Source organism: Orycteropus afer, unplaced genomic scaffold (genome assembly GCF_000298275.1).
Source record: "Orycteropus afer afer isolate SDZICR_OR568_19922 unplaced genomic scaffold, OryAfe1.0 scaffold00347, whole genome shotgun sequence".
Lineage (NCBI taxonomy): Eukaryota > Metazoa > Chordata > Mammalia > Tubulidentata > Orycteropodidae > Orycteropus > Orycteropus afer.
The window spans coordinates 3,500,520-3,522,931 of record NW_006921934.1 but is presented as its reverse complement, the minus strand read 5'-3'; the positions used below and the strand labels follow the sequence as shown (position 1 = coordinate 3,522,931).

Here is a 22,412-nt window from a genome sequence, read left to right as displayed (position 1 = left end):
TTCTGTAAAGATTTATAGCCTTAGAAACCCTATGGGGGTTGGTATGAGATTTAACCCATGTCAGTGAAGTTGTTTTTTTTTTTTTGAACTGTGTAAAACTTTACTAGAGTCAATTGTGGTTTAATATGATTTATTTAGACTGAACAATCAGGTAAGTAATTATTATGCAGAACCAGCATAAATTCAGGAAAATCTATATAGTATATTTATTTTAAAATCAAATGAAGGAACCTTTGATAGTTGAAGTTGATCATAATCAGCCATTAATGTCAGATAGTCTCTAAAGTTGTATTCTGTTAGTCCTGATAGAATGAAGATGGTTGGCCACAGAGCTGTATAATCTATGTGACCTGATAATAATCACTTTTAAGTAAATTAGGTTTTATAATCCTTTTTTTGGCTATTCTGTCCAATTTGTGGTTGTGGTGAAAAGTATCAAAAGATACAATAAAAGAAAAGGCCATGCTTATTAGTAGTGTGTTATGTTCATCTAATAAACTAGATGAAGACAATAGTTTAAATATTTTGATTTTTTAGAGGATTTTAAATTCATATAATGTGTTGCTTTAAAGGGTGTAGGGTTATTTTAGAATTTATTTCTTGGGTGGGCTTTTAAAAACATTTACTTCTAGTAGAGATTCTTAAATAGAAAATAAAATAATATTATGACATAAAATAGACTTGATATCCTTTGTGTTACTGTTTTAGATCCATAATTCTGAAATGTGATATTAAAAATAATGCTGTTGACTTTTAATAGTTATTATGTTTTGATTCTTTCATAATAAAGTTATTTGTGTCTCAGGTTCTGGAACGAACACTATCAGTAAACGATGTTGCATCCATGGCAGGTTTATTAGAAACCATTGTAATTCTCTGGAAAAGTATTAATAAAAGTATGGAAAATAATAAAGAAGCCAAAATTTACACCATTAACAAGTTTGTGGCTGTGCTTCCACAGTATCTTAAAGTATTTACGGTAAGCATTGAACTACACTTGGTAGTTGTAAGCAAGATATATTAGGATTTCATTTTTTCAGAAGTCAGCTAAAGTTCCTGAGCGTGGTTAACTCTCTGGATCTCTTTTCTCATTTGTAAAATGAAAAGATTAAACTAGCAGTTATCTTGTAGTATAATTAGTCTCTCACCTTTCATGAGAGAAGAGACCTTGTGTCTTTCAGCTTCATATCCCCAGCACCCAGAGAAATGTCTAGTGTTAGCACTCGAATTTTCTATCTCTAATGGTCTTTGAGGAGGGGTTGCTATGAGCCAGATCCAGCTCGATGGCATTGAGTTTGGTTTTAGAATGGTCTTTGACAGTGTTTTAGAGTCTAATTTGATTTGCTGGGATTTGAGAAAAAGGATTTTGTGAACATGAAAATATAGTGGCATCTATGTTTTATAGGCAGTTTCATTTAGACATTTGACTGTATATACTATAAACAAATATCTCTCCTAAGTATTTGAGTTGTATCTGTGTTACAGAGACAAACAAAATCATCATGTGTTTAATATCTTGGATTTGGATGAAGGAAACCTTTTAATTCCTTCACTTTTTATTTCTGAAGGAAGTTCATATTTCAAAACCAAATACAAAAGAAAGGACCAATAGCTAAAAATCCAAATTTATTCCCAACTAAAGAAAACACCTCTGTCATCCTAAATTTTACTCTTGGCTCTTGTGCTAACAGTTATGTGACCTGGACCACTTAGCTTTTCTGAACCTTGTTTATGTGACTGTCAAGTGTCTAAGCTTCCTTCCTCTGAAGTGAAAAAATGACTTATCCATGAGGGAAAATAATAAAAGCTGCTGAATTTCCAAGGACATTTAAAGATTTAACTAATTATATCTGGTTGAGAAACCCACATCATCTGAAAAATCTCAGAAGAAACAAAGAAGCCCACTGGGCAGTAGAGGAGGTAACAAATGATCAGCATAGCCTGAAGTATTTAGGAACTTGAGAAGGGCAATTAATTCTGAATGATTCTGGTCAAAGAATCACTCTCTTTCTTCCCTAGCTCAGGGATTATTGTGGGCATTGTATAAGTAAGTAAATAAAAAAAAACAAGCCACATATTAAGTGAAATCAGCAATAATTATCAGTTTACTTTTAGCGCTGGGAATTTTCTTTCTTTCTTGGGAGGAGATAAGGGTAAATTCACTGTAACTGATGGAAATTAATAACATTAAATCTTGATTTTATTTTTCCTTGTTTTTCTATTTTATGTATGTTTTCACTACAGTTACTTCTTTTTCCTCAGTTGATTGTGAACTACTAATTTCTTTATTCTTATAATAATAATAAAGCTGAAATTTATTAAGCATTTATAATATACACCTATTCTTTATTTATCAGCATGGTTGAATTTCAATGACCAGGTTGTTAGTGAAAATTGGTGTTACCCAAAATGGAAGATGACTACACATCATTACATAACTGCTAAACCATTAAGAATCGTGACCCAGCTAAGTTGATACATAACCTTAACCATCACAGCCAGAGTTACCCTCCTCTTATACCTTGGTGTTTGTAACTTGTCAGACATGCATTGTTAATGTATATAACAGTTGGATAGTAGATTTTTCATTGTTGTCATAAATGCCATGACATAGGTCAAATGCACCTTAGTTCTCAAGGTGACACCTTTGGCTTTTAACACTTTAAAGAAGTCTTTTGCAGCTAATTTACCCAATGCAGTAAGTTGTTTAATTTCTTGGCTGCTGTTCATTGGCATTGATTACACATCCAAGTAAAATGAAATCTTTGACAACTTCAATAAGTATACAGAGTTGATCACCAGAATTGTTTTAAAAATAGACATCAGTTCTATGAAGGAATTTTGCCTATTTTAGTTACTAAGATCTAGATTGGTGCCTGGTAGGGTAGGTGCTTACTGAATATTTGCATAAAATAATACAGCACATAAGTAATAAAATATGTAAAACTTTGAGAATACTTACCAAATAATTTTCTCTGTTTCTCAAAAATGTGGTTTACAAATGTTTAAATTTTTCCTTTGAACATTAAAAGAGTTATTTTTACTGAACAATCTTGAAAATGGGTTTATTAGAAAGTTATATGGAGGGGCTTTCAAAATTTCATAGTATTTAAATACCTCTTTTTTGTTTTCCTTTCTATGCTTTTAGGATGATCGCTGCAAGACTCCTTTATTTATGCTAATGTCCTTTGTGCCAGCCTCAGCTGTCCTTCCCTTCAGGTATTATCTATGTTTTTCAGTAAAATGATAAAGTAGGAATTTTAATTGTTCTTGTGCTTAATTGTTACTTTAAAATTCAGCAGACTATCTCTAACAAGTCAGATTTTAAGTTAATAGTTGCTTATGTAATTTGTCAGTTGCTGCTTTCTTTCTGCTTTTCCTTTTCCCTGTGATAGGGAAAACCTCAGGTTGAATATTCAGTGGGCTCTGTAATGAGTAAGTAATAAAAGAAGAAACTATTTGGAACTTAAACTGTAATTCCATTTTAAAATCTAGAGGAGTTATTTTATTAAGCCTGACTTTAGGATACTCTAAGGAGGTGTGGTGGTGTAATACCTAAGGCATTTGACTGCTAACCAGAAGGATGGCAGTTCAAACCCATCAGCCACTCCGTGGAAGGAAGACTGGGCAGACTACTTCTGTAAAGGTTTACTACTGCCTTGGAAACCAAAGGGGGTCTCTATGAGTTGGGGTTAACTCGATGGCAGTGAGTTTGGTTTTGGTTTGGTTTGTTGTTGTTGTTGTTGTTGTGTGCCGTCGAGTCGGCCCCGACTCATAGCGACCCCTCCTTGGGTTTCCGAGGCAGTATCACTACGGAAGTAGGATTGCCCAACCTTCCTTCCGAGGAGTGGCTGGTGGGTTTAAACCGCCAGCCGTCTGGTTAGCAGGCAAGTGTCTTAGCCACTATGCTACCAGAGCTCCCTGGTTTGGTTTAGGAAACTCTAAAGCTGTCCTGTCCAATATGGCAGCTGCTAACAACATGTGCCTATTGAACAATTGAAACATGGCTTGTTTGAGTTGAGATGTTCTATAAGTGGAAGCATGGATTCAAAGATGTGGTATGAAAAGATGAATGTAAGATACCTCAATAGTTTTTTATATTAATTACATGTTAAAATAGTACTTTGGATAGGTTAAGTAAATTGTATTATTAAAATTAATTTCACCTGCTTTTATATTTTTTAATGTGGTTACTGGAAAATTTTAATTACTTATGTGGCTCACTTTTGTGGCTTGCATCATATTTTTCTCAGACAGCATTGCTCTAGAGTGTTAATTATTATTTAAGTAAAAATTATTTTTATTCATTATTTAAGAAAAAATGATTGTTTTGACAGTAGCAAATATTGTTCTGAAATATTAAGAATTCTTGCTCTAAAGTTTAACAGAGATGACACAAAAAGAGAAAAATAAAGATGAAGGAATTTATGCATACTACATTTCTTTTAATCTTCTTCAAACTAAAACCAAACCCATTGCTGTCGAGTTGATTCCAAGTCCCAGAGACCCTATAGAATAGACTAGAACTTCCCCATAGGGTTTCCAAGGCTGTAAATCTTTACAGAAGCAGACTGCCATATCTTTCTCCTGTTGAGCGGGTTGATAGATTCAAATCACCAATCTTTTGGTTAGTAGCTGAATGTGTGTACCCACTATGCCATCAGAGCGTCTTAATATTTCCAAAGCTACTTTAAAATTCAGTATTTTTTCATTGGAATTAGCCTACATACTAATTATGAGAAAATAATGTATTTGTTCCTCTACTGGAGAATATTGAAATGTTAATATAATAACAAGGGCATATATACTCTCAGGTTTTTAGCATTGTGATTTTCCTCAACTTTTAGGAAAATGGGAAATTGTTTTTGATATTTTAAAATTGATTTTATATATTTGAACTTTTTAGCTGTGGTGTTATTTCCACATTAAGAAATCAGGAAGAAGGAGCTGTAGATAAGAACTATTGCACTTTGTTAGATTGTCTTTGCTCCTGGGGACAAGTGGGACATATTCTGGAGCTCATTTACGATTGGTTGCCAGAAGAACAGACCCAAAGCAAGGTATATTTGTGTATTGTTTCTTTAAATATTTGGTGAATGAAGATAACTGTATTAGAAGTAGTGTTTTTCTAGGAACATGGTTTTTGTTTTTTATCTAACTCAAGTTTTTTTTTATTGTTGAAAATATATACAACAAAGCATACACCAATTCAATAATTTTTACATGCACAATTCAGTGACACTGATTACATTCTTCAAGTTGTGCAGCCATTCTCACCCTTTTTTCTGAATTGTGCCTTCCACGTTACCATAGATTTACTGCCCTCTAAGCTTCCTCTCTAACTTTTCAAGTTGCTGTTGTCAATTCGATTTCATGTATGTAATACGTTCTTAAATGGAGTGCGATACTCAATGTAGACATTCTTTACTAATTAAGTTAAATTCATTTGGTTTGAAGGAGACTTTGGGGGTTGGATATATATATATATATTTCATATATGAATAATTTATTTTCTTGTTGAGAATATACAAATTAGAATAAATACCAATTCAGCAATTTCTACATGTATATGTGACGTTGAATTCAAACTTCAAGTTGTACAACAATTTTCACCCTCCCTTTTCTGCATGGTTCGTCTCCCATTAACATAAACTCCCCCCTAAGTTTCTTGTCTAATCTATCCAGTTGCTGTTGTCAGCAGATAGTACTTCACAGAGCATAATGCTCCAGGTAGACATTCTTGACTAGCTAGGCAAAATTATTTTTTGGTTTAAAGAAGACTTCAGGGTCTTAGGGCAATAGTTTCAGGATTCAGCTAGCCTCCTTGGCTCCAAAAAGTCTAGGTTCCATAAGAATTTGAAATTCTTTTCTGCATTTTTTTAGAAGTATGTTTTAATTATCAGTTTATCTCCCTTCTTTCTTTCAGAGTAATTCACCATCTAGACGTAAAGTACAAATTCATGATACACGCCCAATAAAACCTGAATTAGCCTTACTTTACATAGAGTATTTGCTGACCCATTCAAAGAATCGAGAATGCCTGTTATCTGCTCCCCAAAAGAAACTGAACCATCTTTTGAAAGCACTTGACACATCAAAGGTAACATTCTAGAACAAATATGGAAAACCTGAAAATTGAATAATCCCGTGATAGTACTGAACTAAACTGAACTCACTGCTGTCGAGTCGGTTCCGACTCATAGTGACCCCTCCTTGAGTTTTCGAGGCGGTATTTCTACAGAAGTAGATTGCCCAGTCTTCCTTCTGAGGAGTGGCTGGTGGGTGTGAACCGCCAGCCTTCTGGTTAGCAGGCAAATGCCTTAGGCACATATTTTTAGTACTATAAAATTTTTAGAACCGGAAGGGAATTGAGAGTTTTCTAGTCTACCTACTTCAATTTATAACACTCAGATACATGTGATTTAACTGGTAGTGGCAAGATTGGGACTAGCATTAACATTTCCTGCCTCTGGTCTTTTTAATAAGCTGTGTTCATAACTCAGTGTATAAATAGGGAAATAGGACTCATGTATGATCTGTGTTTCTCAGAACATATCAATTGTTAGTAAAGCTAGTTGTTAAACAGAAGTTCTCTTGCTCTGCTCCTACCTACTTATGTGGAAATACTGACTTCCCTGCAGTCTTTGACAACTTTTTCTAGTAATCTCTAGAGAGTTCTTCATGGGAATTAAGAAATGCAATGTTCACTTCTACAAGGTGAAATTCATCCTTTTCCTTTTCTTCTGTTCTGGCTTTCTGCTCTCATCTCTCCAGGAGTCTGCTATGCTGAAACACCTCTGATCACTGCTGTTACCAGAGTTTGGTTGTGCCAGAGGCAAAGCCAAGCTATGTATCAGAACCCTGCCTTAGAGTGAGGAGGGAGATGGGGTGGAAGTTTGAGGAAGGAGAAGGTATGAAACAGTCAACTAAGGGAGGCTATTGATTAGAGGACTATAAGATTGCCAGGAAAGGGCCCTTTTTATTGATTGTAGTCTTGAATTTAAAATGAGCCTAGTTATCATGGTGGACTGGGCAGTGTTTTGTTCTGTTGTACATAGGGTCACTATGAGTCTGAGCCAACTTGAAGGCACCTAACAACAACAGCAGCAGTTATCATGGTTATGGATTTTTTCTCAGGCCTACTCAGTACGTTGTGTTGAGGCAGTGAATAGGCAGAGCTTTGGGCTCACCAGAGTTAGGACTTTACCAGGGGACTACATTGGTTGGTCAAGGTGACTAAGCTGGATGCCTGCCCTGGTTTTATTAATCTATTTCTCCAGTTACTATTGCTTTTTTGAAGGTAGGGCTGACTGCATGTTCTAGGTAAAATGGGTACAGATATGCACAGGCAGGCTTTTGTGACAGCCTATTATGTTTTTATCAGGGGTGCAATTGGTATTCTCATTGCCATCAAATCAATTCCAACTCTTAGAGACCCTATAGGACAGAGTAGAACTACCCCACAGTGTTTCTAAGGCAGTAATCTTTATGGAAGCAGACTGCCACAACATCCTCCCATGGAGGGGCTGCTGACCTTTTGATTAGCAGCCAAGTGCTGTAACCACTGTACCACGAGGGTTCCTATAATTGATCTTACTACGTGTTAAATGCTGAAGGTTTTCCCACTTCTCCACTGTGACTACCTGAAACAAAACAAAAAACCCAGTTACACACATTTCCAAATACTAAAGCACTATTTCTTTCGTAGGATATGTAATTAGGGAGAAGGTAACTAGCAGTAGTGTCTGAGTTGCCAGAGTAAAGCAGACTTCCCTCTGGTGCAGGAGAGTGTTCTAATTATTTAATTCCTTGGTTGAGCTGTGTTGTTTTTTAATTTTTTTTTCCTGATAAATCCTGACAATACTCTGATTGCTTGGCCTTAGCACTCTTAGAACATTATCCAGAATTTATCCTGGGGCAAAAGCTTTAAATTATTTGATCTTCATGGCTCCCTTATTTGATATTTAGTGTTGTTATTAGTTTATCCTTAAACAATAACTCTTAAAAGTATTTTTGTTTGCCCTTAGGATAGAAGATAAGTATTTTTGGTGAGATTGGGAAGATCCTGTGAATTTTTCAAGAAGCTTTGACTTACTAAATTCAATTGAGTTGCTCTACTTATCTTTTTGGTATTGTAGCTACAGAATTGCATGCTTCAAATTATACTCACTGTGACAGAATGCTGTGGCCACATATTAATCTGAATGTGGCCCTTACATTTTTTATCTTACAGGCAGATCTAGAATCAATTTTGCAGTCATCAGATGAAAAACCTCGTAACTTTAATCAGGCAACAGCCTTGCAAGCCTTTGGTCTCCATTGTCGATTAAGTATACATCTTCAGCACAAGGTGAATTTTGTTTTCTGTTTCTGTATTAGAATAAGAAGAGTAGAATAATATTTTACTAAAGCTGTTTTCCTTGTTAATTTACCTTTTTTGTTGTCGTTGGACAGTTTTGCTCAGAAGAAAAGATTTATCTGTCCACTTTGGAAGACACTGGATTTTGGTTAGAAAACAAAGTTTTATCTTTTATCCAAGATCAAGAAGAAGAATATTTGAAGCTTCATAGAGTCATATATCAGCAGATCATCCAGGTTAGAGGTCTTAAGACACTGAGACTTTTCTCTTTGGCAAGTTTGTTATGTATTTCAAGATTTTATTTTCTAGTTTAAATTTAATTTTAGACAGTTTTGCTCTTAAATACAGAACAGTGGCATTTAAATATCTAGAATTTATCTTTTGTAAAGCATAAACTGCACAATTTTAATGTAATTTTACACTGCATGTAATAGGTTTTCATAATGTTTGTGGAATTGCATAATATTTCTAGAATTTTTTGTGGAAATAAGAATGAGAATTGATGTACTATATGGAAATGCATTTATAAACCATATTTGCAAATATTTGCTTTCTGAGACAAGTTTATCAAATATTAGGAGGTTTATCAGGCTAGATTTTTTTAAATAGCCTTTATTGACATATCACCTCACTACATCTGTTTCTTTTATAGACCTATTTGACTGTGTGTAAAGATGTTGTAATGGTTGGCCTCGGTGATTATAAGTTTCAGATACAACTTTTACAACAAAGTCTGAGAATCATGCAAACAGGTATACTTCATTTATTAAAGGACTATTTTATAGCAATTAGTATTTAAAACCATTCCCTCCTTCCTTTCCTCCCTGCCTCTCTCTCACTCTTCCTCCCTTCCTTTCACTTTTCCTTCTATGCTCCTCTCCTCCTTCCATCTCTTCTTCCCTTCCTTACTTCTTTTGCTCCTTAGGACTCTTTTTTAAATGAAAGATAGGTAGGACAAAATAGCTTATGCCAAGAAAGGAATTTATCAACTAATGCAGCCTGGAAGTTCAGAGATATTTCTGACATCAGATGTGCCTAAATTCAGAGTTTCTAATGAGGCCCTTGAGGTTCTGTTTCTCTCCATGGCTTGCTTTATTGTCACACAGACTTCCCCCACGTAGTGGACAAGCTGCCCAGTAGAAATCTTGAACCGTTTTTCTATTCAAAACGGAGGGAAACATCTCTCTTCTGGCATTCACAGAGCCCATCTCCCAGGAGAGTTCTCACTGGTTCTGCTTAGTCAGGAGCACCTGTTGAGGCGTGGTGGGTGAATCAGGAGTTGTTATTTAATTCCCTACTAGGACCACATGGGGAGTTGTTGCCACCCCAAAGAAAGTGGTGTTGGCCAACCAAAGTAGCGTGTCCAAAATAGCAACTTATGTTTCTGTAAGTTTTCTATAAAATGGAAGTCTTTATTTGGTAGGGCTGGGGAAAAAGATAGTTTCCTTCAGCTGTGTTAAATAGATAAGGAGAACTAATAACAGTGTTTAAGTTTGCTACGTAGGTTAAAATTTGTTCAAGGATTGAATGAAAATCAGTCTTCCAAGTGGTGTGGTGGAGCTGAGAGGAAGTCAGCACCTGAGCCATACTGTTGACTGATTATCTTGATTGTTATATTAATGGGTGCTGAGGGCCAGGTTCTTGCAACCCACATCAGATGGATGGTAGGGAGGAGTATGCAGGGGATGCTACACAGGAAAGCATCCGTGTCCTGGAGGGTATTTCCATGTTTCCTTTTACCTTCTGGGTGTAGTGGCTAAGGCATTTGGCTGCTAACCAGAAGATCAGTGGTTTGAACCCCCAAGCTGCTCCACGGAAGAAAGATGAGGCAGTATGCTTCTGTAAAGATTTATAGCCTTAGAAACCCAATGGTGGTTGCTATAAGTCGGAGTTGACTCCATGGCAATGAGTTTGGTTGGTTTGGTTTGGTTTTGGTTTGCCCCTTTGAGAACAAATTGGGGAAAAGAAGAATATTGCTGGGCTGTAATATCCCCATCTCTAGTGCTGCTGCCTCTGTGATGTAATTAGATTACTTATACAGAAGCTCCAAACCAAAACCAAACTCACTGCCATCGAATAGGTTCTGACCCATAGCAACCCCCTTTGGGTTTCTGAGGTGGTAAATCTTTACAGAATTAGATTGCCCAGTCTTCCTTCCGCAGAGTGGCTGGTGGGTCTGAACCGCCAATCTTCTGGTTAGTGGTCAAATGCCTTAAGCACTATGCCACCAGATACAGAACCATTTCTAAATTATTTTTCTTGTATATTACTGTTCTGCGTTTAGGAGCTCTGGTGGCATAGTGCTTAAAGCATTTGGCTGCTGACCCAGAGGTTGGTGGTTGAGACCTATCAGCTGCTTCATGGAAGAAAGATGAGGCAGTCTGCTTCTGTAAAGATGTACAGCCTTGGAAACCCTATGGGGCAATTCTACTCTGTCCTTATAGGGTTGCTGTGAGTTGGAATCGACTCGCTGGCAGTGGGTTGGTTGGTTTTCTTGTTTGTTTTGGTATTCTACATTTAGTTCTTCCTCAGAGCTATAGAAACTTGAAAAATTGATATTTAAATTTTTTTAAGCCTAGGTATTTGATAAAAGAGATTAAAAATGATTTGATGGAATCATTTAGTAAATTCAACATTAAGTTTTAAACATTAGATTCATTAAGTTCATAGTTCCATTTATAGTTAAGCCTCTGTTTTTCCATTTCCATAGTCTTAGGTAATTCATGGTAGACGCTAGAGAAGTCTTTTTGTCTGTAAACACCCTCAGAGGTTTTCTCTTTCATGGTTCTGCTACTGAAGTTGGTGCTTTGACTGCATTGGAGCTAGGATATTGGTCACTCCTCTTTAAAGTTTACATATCCTTAAATTAATCTTTAATTATGATCAAGATTATGCATTGTTTAAAATATCCATGTTAAGCTTACCTGTTTTAAAGTTTGACCTTTTTCTTATGAAATCTTTTGTAATTCTCATTTTCTATTTTGAAAACAGCATTTTAGACTTTAGTTAATGATCAAAACATTAAAAGTGATTTTCTTGTTATTAACTTTGTTTATCTTTAGGGATTATTTTCCTCTAAGGGCTAAATCTCTTTTTAGTATTTATAAAGTTTACTTTTATAAGGAGCTAATTAGAATTTTAGATTTCTAGTATAGCCAGTTTTATCACAGAAAAACCAAAACCAAACCCCCTGTAATCTAGTCCATTCCAAATCATAGTGACCCTTTAGACAGAGTAGGACTAACCTAGTGGGTTTCCAAGGCTGTAAATCTTTATGGAAGCAGATTGCCTCATCTTTCTCTCATGGAGCAACTGATAGGTTTGATCCACCAACCTTTTGGTTAGCTGAGTACTTTAACCACTGTGCCACCAGGGTGCATTATTTCCCCAAAATAAGGCCCTAAGTGACTGACTTTACCTATTACCAAACTGAAATGACCTTTGTATTTAAGCACTCCAATAATCAGGATTTCTCAGTATAGAAGTAACTATGTAGTTAATCTTTTTCCATCTTATTGCATATATACCATAGGACCATATTTAATAATATAGCTAAGTAGACTTATGGTTCTCTGGGCTTTTTGTACTATTTGAATGAGTCCTAATAAATAACTTTAATGAAAAGAAGTAGTGCGCATTTATTTTACTAATATTTAAGTATGCATTCTGTATGCTGATTGAGTACTAAAGAAAAGAATACCACTGAGTCTCCTTGTATAATGCAAATGTAAAAATCCAAACCCACAAAAAAATACAAGTTTCTGCTATAACACAGTAAGTATGTTTCAAAAGAAACCATGCATGCTGCAAAACCAGACACAAAAACTAACAGCTTACGAGAAAAGATACTAAAAAAACTGCTTTGGAAAAGAGCATTAAGAAAATAACGATCTTTAAAAAATACGAGCACAATTAAAGAAGAATTTTATATTTCTAATAAATAAATATAATAGTAAATATAGAATTTTTGTCTTAAATTAGCACTTCTTCTCTATTATACTAATAACTGTGCTCCTGGATACTAATTGCTTATGAAATACTTCACTTTAAAGAAGCTGTTAAGGTGAACTGACAACATTGTAAAACTTTCAAAATCAGCATCTTCTGTTTTATTTTTTTTTTGTGAATTCTGACTTTTAAGACAAGTAATTTATCTTAATTTTACTTAACCAGTACCTATGTGTATTTGGTTATACCAAAAAAAAAAACCCAAACTGACAGCCATCAAGTCAGATTTGACTCATAGCGACCCCTCCTTTGTTTTCTGAGGCAGTATCACTACAGAAGTAGATTGCCCAACCTTCCTTCTGAGGAGTGGCTGGTGGGTTTGAACTGCCAGCCTTCTGGTTAGCAGTCAAATGTCTTAGGCACTATAAGGCACATTAAAATTTTTAACTTTTCAGATTTTTGTCAGTTAGCATAGATACTTGTTACATGTGTGATTCTCCCACGTCAACACCTTCCCCTGTGCTACCCTTAACATCCCATCCCATCACCACCACCTTGTAGATATTTGAGTACAGACCTTCTTGGTTATTGTTTTTGTTGTTATGTGCAGTCGAGTCGGACCTGACTCATAGCGACCCCTCCTTGGGTTTCCGAGGTAGTATCACTGTAGAAGTAGATTGCCCAACCTTCTTTCTGAGGAGTGGCTGGTGGGTTTGAACTGCCAGCCTTCTGGTTAGCAGTCAAGTGCCTTAGGCACTACGCCACCAGAGCTCCTCTTGGTTATATGGATCCTTTAATCTTCAATGCTTCATCTTTCTCTGATATGTTAGTAGTTTCTCTTTAAATAGCTTAGCATTCTGTTATCTCTGTTCCACTGATTGGCAGTTTTCCAGATGACCTACTTCTGTGAAGAATTTATGTCCTTTTGCCTTGTTTTAAACAGAAGAGGACAGCTCCTTTTGAAACTTCAAGTTTATATTGTTGTATATATATTGTGTAGAGCCTTAGATCGTTTAGAGGTAAACTCAACAGAAGCATAATGATTTATTATTATTTGCTTATTTTTGTCTCAAAGAGATTTAGCTTATAAACCAAAGTACTTAGCTTACTATCTCCATTTCCTATGTAGTTATGGTCTCCTATTTGTCACCTAGGTAATCTCTTAATGAGGAGTGTTATTTCTTACAGATTTGTTTTATCATGTAACAGATTTTTTTTTAATTGTGATTTGGTTGAAAGTTTACAGAGCAAATTCATTTTCCATATGGCAGTTCATACACATTTTGTTTCATGATATTGATTACAATCCCCATAATGTAATAGCTCTCTTCCCACTTCATCCCTATGGTTACCTTTTCCCTGTGTCCTTCCCTCCCATTCATTCCTGCCCTCTGAGCTATCTCCCTGTGCAAATACTGCTCCTCTGATCTCCCATGATTGATTGATTGTTCTAAGGAGTGTGCCTACCTTGTGTAAATGTTCACCTCATATGCCTGTCTGTTGTTTGGCTAGAAGCCACAGGAGTGAGCCTGAAGGGTGACTAGGGGCTATAGTCTTGAGGGTTTCACCAGTCTCTATCAGACCAGTAAACTTTTTTTTTTTCTTTTTATGATTGTGAGTTTTGTTCCACATTGTTCTCTCACTCTATCCAGGATCTCTTGCACTGATCCCTTTCCAAGTGGTTGACAGTGGTAGCTAGGTACCAACCAGTTTTTCTGGTCTCCTGGTCATGTAGGCTGAAGTTTACATGGTCTGCTAGTCCCTTGGACTAATATTTTCATGGGTCTTTGGTTTTCTTCATTCTTCTTTGCTCTGGACGAGGAGAGACCCATCGTTTCATTTAGATAGCCGCTTGCAAACTTTTAAGACCCTAGTTGCTGCTCACCAAAGTAGGGTTTAGAATGTTTTTGTGTAGTATTTTCTGTCTATTGATCTTGATGTTCCCTGATACCATGTCCTGAGCTCACAGATCCAACAACTCACTCCCTTAGGGTGGTTGACTATGGCCAAGAAGTTATCATAACTTTACCCTCTGTTCAAATGCTTTTGTGATGTGTAGTAGAAGATAAAAAAGAATCATATGACATAGTTCCCACCCAGGAATGGGGATATAATCTATACACACATACCTAAAGCTTAATGTCTGAGGCAGATGAAGTGTCAAAAGAGAGGTATAAGAACATGTATTAGATGCTGAAGAAGCTCATTGGAGGGCAAGATCACTGGGCAATATTCATAATGTACTGTGTTCTTGATTATGTTTGTGTTACTATTACTTTTTATAGCTTACTTTACAAATAAGGCTGTTAGAAATGAAAATGAAAATTCAAAATCTCAAGGATGAATTGTATGATTGTTCTTAAATTCAGTAATAAGTTTTACAAAATTAATGTAACAGTAAAGGAGATGATTCAGAAGAGAAAGCTAACCAGTGAACTACTGCAAAGTATTAGAAATCTAACAAATTTAGCCTATGAGACTCAGATCATATTGTGACAAGCCTTAGGCCATTTCTATCTTGCTTGTAATAACAGATATGGTTGTTGATTTAAATATATAAGAAAATAAGACATGTTCTTAATTAAGATATTCAGGATGTCACTGTTAAATTGCTGTTTGTTCACATGTGCAAGTGAATATAGTTCTTAGTTCAGTGACTAAGTCAAATATACTGTTACTGTTGTTGAAGGTATTGGTCTTATACTTAAGTGGCACAAAAATTTTTCTTTATTTTTATAGCATTTAAATGAATATGATCAACCTGGGTTTGGGTTTGTCTTACCAATAATATTATCTGTTAAGCTACCATTGTACATGTGTGTTAGTGTACATTGTGTGATAATTTCAACTAATGACATGATAGATAACTTATAATTCCAATTTTCTTTCTAGCGAAGGGATTTTTTTATGTTTCATTACTTCTTGGCATTCTGAAAGAGATAACTGGAAGTTCCTTAATTCAGACACGAAATTTAAATGAAGAAGTCATAACACTTTTTGACACAATCCAGAAAGTATTTCAGAATATGTTTGAATGTATTGCACGAGGCTTCAAAAAGCAACCAGAAGAAGGCCTACGGGTATTTACCATTTCTATGTAATATAGTTAGTTAACTGAAAATTATTCATTTGGTGGATGTATGATTCATTGCCATTGATTAAGTGTATTGGAGTAATGTCTACTTAAGTAAAGTTTAGGTTAGCTTTTGCTTATAACATTAAGCTGTTTTATGAAATAACAGTTATGGTATAAGAGATAATTTCTTAATGTCATCATTTCAGGTAATGCTTTCCAACTTTTTTCATAAGATAGCACACTTAGAAAAAGTGGTAATATTTGTACGTGTGGTTGGAGGCAAAGGAGAGCCAAGAAGTTTAGCTGTTCTAGATTCAACCCACCTGCCCTGAGAACTAAGGAGGTTCATATCTTTGCACATCTTTGTCAGTTTCAGAACAGTTTTTTTTACTAGTACAGCTTAATAAACAAGAAGTGAAAGAAAGAGTACATCTGCTAATAGGCTAATGAGCATTAAATTAGTGTTTTACAGGATTTTTCAAATAAGATATACTTTGAGAATGCTAATTTTATTCATAGAGTGTAGGTTTAGGAGCCCTGGTGACATGATTGTTAAAGTGCTTGGCTGCTAACCAAGCAGTTGGCACTTCCAACCCAGCAGTGGCTCTGCAAGGCAGAAGACCTGACAGTCAGCTCCCATGAAGGTTACACCATAAGAAACCCTATGGAGCAGTTTTACTCTGTCCTGTAGCGTCTCCATGAGTTGGGATAGACACAGCAACAACAATAACAGCCGGCTTCTGTTTAACAAAGACTTTGCACAGGTGAATGTTAGTTCCCATTATAGGTTACCCTCCAATCATTTATTAACCTTCCCTAATTGGAATTACAGTCACAGAGTTTGAAAGGGCCCCTGTTGTTTGCCTTTACTAAAAGCTTTGTTGAAAGCTGATATGAATGAATTTATTTTAAATTTTAAGTGATGTGAACTTATATTTGAGTAACCAGTTCATATAAAAATATTGACCTGTTTGTCAGATTTGTTTATACTCCTTAAACCAAACCCACTGCCATGGAGTTGATTCTGATCCATAGTGACCCTTTAGGACAGAGGAGAACTGCCCCATAGGGTTTCCAAGGCTGTAAATCTTGATGGAGGCAGGCAGACTGGCCTCATCTTTCTCCCATGGAGTGGCTGGTGGGCTCAAACCACTGACCTTTTGTTTAGCAGCCAAAACCTTTAACCAGTGAGCCACCAAAATGCCTTTATACTCCTTAAAGTGTCATGTAAATTCCTGAACAAAATCATATTGTCATCATAGCCATTGTTTTTTTAAGTAGTTGTTTAATCATGTGGATTATGATTAATTATGAATTAATGAACTATTCTTTTTTAATAAGGATTTTTTTTAAATGTTTAAATAGAAAGTTTGTTTATGAAATATTAAAGATTGAACTTTATACGTTGCTAGTAGAGGAAATGGAAGATTGTTGGCCATGTTTTTCCTAGCCTAGCTCATATTTGCGTTAATTTGAAATGGTTTTGTTTTTGAGTAATTGTTTCAAGAGTCTGTGATCTGTTTTTATGATTTTATTTGGGCCAACTTTTAGTTTTTACCAGATTTTTTACTATTGGCTATGTAGCTTCATTCAGAACACATTACCTCATAGCTGATGTCTCATTTTAATGTAATTGATGTTTCTTCATGTTTACTTTTTCTTCCTTTTATTTCCCCATATTTCTTTTTTTGAGGGGGTTTTGGGGATTTTTGTTTTGCTTTTGGGGAAAGATGTTTATATGATAGTTTTGAGTGGGCTTTAGTCATATGTTTTCTCTTTTAGCCATGATGCTTGTGAGATTTGAATCAGCTGGAGTTCCACAGAAGAAAGGAAAGCAGTGGGCACTGCAAATGTCAAATAAGATTAATTAATCCTCATTCCTGGGAGGGGACAGTAGGGATGATCATTCTTGAAGTTTTTTTTAAAAAAAAAAACAGGACAATTAGTAAAAATGACTGATCTGTTTTGTTGTAGCTACTTTATTCTGTTCAAACACCTCTGCATGAGTTTATAACCACCGTTCAGTCTCGGCATATGGACACACCTGTTCACCGGGGAGTACTTTCTACTCTGATTGCTGCACCAGTGGTGGAGATAAGTCACAAACTCCGAAAAGTAAATATATTGATTGTGAAATTACTGTGTGGTTCTATTCTCTTTTTGATTATACAAGAGTCTTTTTCTACTAGGACATTTTTAAGTTTTTCAAAGTATTTTCTCAGAACTCAAACTCACTATAGTCTACTAGGATATTTTTAAGTTTTTCAAAGCATTTTCTAAGAATCAAAGTTGAGTGAAACAGTTTTTGAAGTAGTGTTTCTTTTCTAGCAACTGGGCCTCAAAGTTTTAATAGCTGATTTATATTGTAGAGTCTTATGACCATTGTGAAAAATTAAAAATGTCATCACTCATGATGAAAACCAAACTAGTCTTTACATTATTAACATTTCTTTTTGTTGTGTCATGGAGATTTAAATGCATTGGTACCTTAAGATTTCTTTATCTAGAAAAGATGATAGCAGTCATAGTGATGAGAAGATTGTAAGACTCAATTCGAACTGTATTTTTTTTGAGTACTTCACATTTGTTTGATTGCCTTGTTATGTTACCAGTTTTATTTATTTTTCTTATTTCTAAGCATTGGAGTTTAGAACTTCTGATAACAGTTTAAATTGTTAATTTATTCATAAATTTGTAAAGGACTGTGTTATTTTACTAGCAATATCCATAGATGAGTGGTAGATAACTGATATTATTATAGAAAGTATTATCCTATTTAGTTAAAAAAACAAAAACCAAACTCACTGCCTTTGAGTCAATTCTGACTCGTAGTGACACCCGCACCCATTGGGTTTCCAAGGCTGTGAATATTTATGGAAGCAGACTGCCTCATCTTTCTTCTACACAGCAGCTTTTGGGTTTGAACCACCAATCTTTTGGTTAGCAGCCAAATACCTTAACCACTGCACCACCAGAGCTCCTTTATTTGATTAAAGAGGGATATAATCAGGAGAATAATGCAAGCTGAAACAAAAAGCTGTTTTACTGCATGAAATACTCAGGGTACTCTTTTCCTCTTCACCTCCAAGGTATCATTGAACCATGGGGCTGGAATTATGATTTAGGAAGACAGTAAAAATGATGATAGGTTTTCTTAATGTTAAAAAGAAAATCTGCTGGGATATGATGGAATTATATACATTTATATATGTAAGTTATATAATTTTATATTATAAGATGAGTATGAAAAGATGTTAACTAAACTCTGAAACATGTAATAGAATTTAAGGTCTTCCTTAAAGCTTAAAGGGAGGTTATTTTAGTTTAGGAATGTAAGTACTTGATTATGCATAGTATAAAGATTAGAGTTCACTTACTCTAGTAAGCTACTTAGCTAACAATTATAAATAAGTCAATGAATGGTTTAGAACAGGACAATTAAGGACTGTAGGCCAAATATGGCATTCCACCTCTTTTTAAATAGAAAGTTTTGTTGGCACACAGCCCACCGTTTATTTATGTGTTACCTATGGCTGCTCTAACATCAGAGGTGAATAGTTACAACACAGACAGTATGACCTGAAAAGCCTAAAATAATTACTTTCCTGGCTCTATACAGAAACAGTTTGCTGATCCCTGATTTAGACAAATGCAAAAGTATTAATTATCATCCATGATGATTTTTTATGAGAAAGCAACTAATTGACCACCTTTTCAGTGTCAACAGTAATAAGGTAAAAATGCCCCTTGTTCTACCTTGTCTAACATCTAATAAATACATTCATATTTTATATTTCAAAATGTATTCATTTTTATTATCACACTTTTCAGTGCTTGATTTTAATTTTAATTTTTTTTTATCAAGATCCATTACACAAAAAGAAGAGGAACAGTATGAACAGCCTTTGTCTAACACTGAAATTTAACAACAGTTGTTAACATTTAACTATATTTCTTTTATCTGTTTTGACCAACTATTTTTTAGCAACTTATAGACATAATTACTGTTTTACCCATAAGTACTTCATTATGCTTTTCTAAAAACTAACAGCGTTTTCCTGCAAACCACAATATTGTTATTACTTCTACCAAAATTAACAGTAATACCATAATATCATCACCTAATATTTAGTTCATTTAATGTTCTTTAGGGATATTTTACATTTCAAAATTCTTAAAATTCAAAAAGTAGTGTAGTGGTGTGGTACTGTTATTTATCATCATAAATAATCTACTTCTAAAAGGAACTTGAATTTGCTCACATATAGAATAACTGTAATGAATAACAATCATTTAGAAGGAAAGAAATGAAAATACCTAGGGTAATAAAGCTATTTTGATTTACCATCAACTGAACACTGATACTTTTGTAGTTAAAATGAAAAGTAACATATTTTCATTATTTAATAGTTTATGTATATCAGTTTTTCAGGAAAGTAACAATTTTGTGGTACATTTTGAAATAATTTGTAACTTGGTTTATTAAACTGTGACATGAAAAACATGATGAATCATGTTTCCAAAACTGTTTTACAGTAAGTGCAGAATTGTTCTTTGCCTGTATCTTTATAATATAGAATTGCATTAAGAGTTGAGAGGTAGTAAATACACCATGATAATGATTTAGAAAAATTTCAGAATCTTCTTCTAAGGTGAGTTTTTTTTATAATTGACATCTCTGAGATAACATATTGTTCTGGTTACCTAGTGTTGCTCTGACAAGGATATACCACAAATGGGATGGCTTTAACAAACAGGAGTTTATTCTCTTATAGTTTGGGAGGCTAGAAGTCCAAGTTCAAAGTGCCAGGTTCTATGGGCTGTGTGAAAGCCCCTTGACCTTGGGCTTCAGCTCTGCCTCTTCCAGCCTACTGAAGCTAGAGGCATCACTTCACTCAGGCAGCTGCTAGCTGCTGAGGCTAACAAACCCGAGGTCGACAAGTGAAAAGGAACAGTTCTGATGTTACCAAACCACACAACAGGCCATTAATTCATGTCCGTTCAAAGTCGGATTTGAATTAATGGTTGGCAGAGCATGGCTGTCTGCTGAACAACAACATGGCTACATGCAGGGTGCAAGCATGTCATAAGCTAGAGACCATTCTCAAAGCTGTTTCTTGTATACAGGAAGCAGACCACTTTCCTAAGGCAGCTACTCAGCTGCTCACAGTAGATTCTACCATGGAGCTGATTGCCAGTCTCATCATAGGGGATACTACATGCAGCTGCCCAGTCACTCAACCAGACCCAGCCAAGTTGACACACAAACTTAACCACCACATGTGTTTAACTCCAGTATTAGTTTTGGTGTTAAGTAGTCCTGTACAAAGGCTACACTTGAAGCTTCATGAATGGATTTTCTTTCCAAATTTAGAATTTATTTCCTCTTATGGCAGTAACTTTCAACTTTGTGAAATGGTTTTTAAAATCAATTTTTAAACCTCTAGATAAATATGTTTAGAGTAAATATTTATTCCCTTTTGCTCAGGGATGTTAAAGGCATTATTGAATTAAAAGCATAAGAAATACCCAGCAAAATAAGTATTTCCAAGTCTCTTTGTAGTATTTTCTTTAAAATTAAAAACCAAACTCACTGCCCTCGAGTCAGATTCAGCACCCCTCCTTGGGTATCTGAAGTGATATCACTATGGAAGTAGATTGCCCAACCTTTCTTCCAAGGAGTGGCTGGTGGGTTTGAACCACCAGCCCTCTGGTTAGCAGATGCCTTAGGCACTGTGCCAACAGAGTTCCTATAGCTCTTTAAAATTACAGCTCTATTAATAGTGTATGCCTTGATGGCAAGCACCAGCAGCAACACTCTTGACAAGGTTTTGAGAGTCTCTTGCTGTCCTTTATAATTTTGGTCAATTTTTAATAAAGTTTCGCTATTGTTAGTTGCCATTAAATGGGCTCCAACTCAAGATGACCTTAGGTACAACAGAGTGAAACATTGCCTGGTCCTGCACCATCTCCTTGATCTTGGATATATTTGCGCCCATTGTTAACAGAATGAAACGTTGCCTGGTCCTGCACCATCTCTTTGATCTTGGATATATTTGCACCAATTGTTATGGTTATTCTGTTGTTTATCTCATTGTCCCTCTGCTTTGCCAAACATGATGTTTTTGTATAGCAGTCTTTCCTGATGATATATCCAAAGTAAGCCAAAGTATTTTTTTTTTTTTTTTTGGTGATTTGGGTGAAAGTTTACAGAGCAAATTAACTTTCCATACAGCAAATCACATCCACTTTGTCTCATGACATTGACTGCAGTTTTCCATAATGCAACAGCTCCCCACTCCCTCCCGATAGTTACCTCTTCCCTGTGTCCTTCCTTCCATGCACTCCTGCCCCCTGAGCTGCTATATCCCTGTGCATAAACAGCCCTTTTTTCTCCCATGATTGTTCTCTCTAAGGAGTGTATCTACCTAGTGTAAATGTTCACCTCATATGCCTGTCTTTTGTTTGGCTGGAAGCCACAGGAATGGGTTCAAATCCAGACCTGAAGGGCAGTTAGGGACCATAGTCTCAGTGGTTCCATCAGACTCTATAGACCAGCAAACCTGGTCTCTTTTTTTAAACCAAAGTTTTATCATCCTTGCTTATAAGGAGGATTCCAGTTTTAGTTCTTTTAAGACCGATTTATGCCTTTGGTTAATTTCTTTTCATATATTTTATTTATTTTGTTATTGTTAAGAATATGAAAAGTAAAATATACACTAATAACTACAGTTTCCACATGTATAATTCAGTGGCATTGATTACATTCTTCGAGTTTTGCAACCATTCTTTTTTTTTTTTTTTGAGGTGTTTCTCCTGCATTAACATAAACTCTCTTTCCCTAAGGTTCCTATCTAGTCTTTTGAGTTGGGTGAAGATTTACAGCGTGAATTCACTTTCCATACAGCAGTTCACATATACCTTGTCTCATGTCATTGACCACAGTTTACAGTGCAACAGCTCCCCTCCCTCTTCCTCCCCATAGTTACCTCTTCCCAGTGACCATCCCTCCATACTCTCCTGTGCCCC

General features: G+C 35.5%; 1 protein-coding gene across 1 annotated transcript in view; it reads left to right on the top strand.

The window, feature by feature from the left end:
• Positions 1 to 22,412, top strand: part of NCAPG2 (non-SMC condensin II complex subunit G2) — a 146,149-nt gene that overhangs the window by 51,608 nt on the left and 72,129 nt on the right. The window contains exons 15-23 of the mRNA XM_007952572.2: positions 806 to 979; positions 3,149 to 3,219; positions 4,907 to 5,060; positions 5,927 to 6,100; positions 8,234 to 8,350; positions 8,455 to 8,595; positions 9,012 to 9,111; positions 15,200 to 15,387; positions 17,358 to 17,498. Of these exons, the coding sequence (XP_007950763.1) occupies positions 806 to 979; positions 3,149 to 3,219; positions 4,907 to 5,060; positions 5,927 to 6,100; positions 8,234 to 8,350; positions 8,455 to 8,595; positions 9,012 to 9,111; positions 15,200 to 15,387; positions 17,358 to 17,498 (1,260 nt within the window). The remainder of the gene's footprint in view (positions 1 to 805; positions 980 to 3,148; positions 3,220 to 4,906; positions 5,061 to 5,926; positions 6,101 to 8,233; positions 8,351 to 8,454; positions 8,596 to 9,011; positions 9,112 to 15,199; positions 15,388 to 17,357; positions 17,499 to 22,412) is intronic.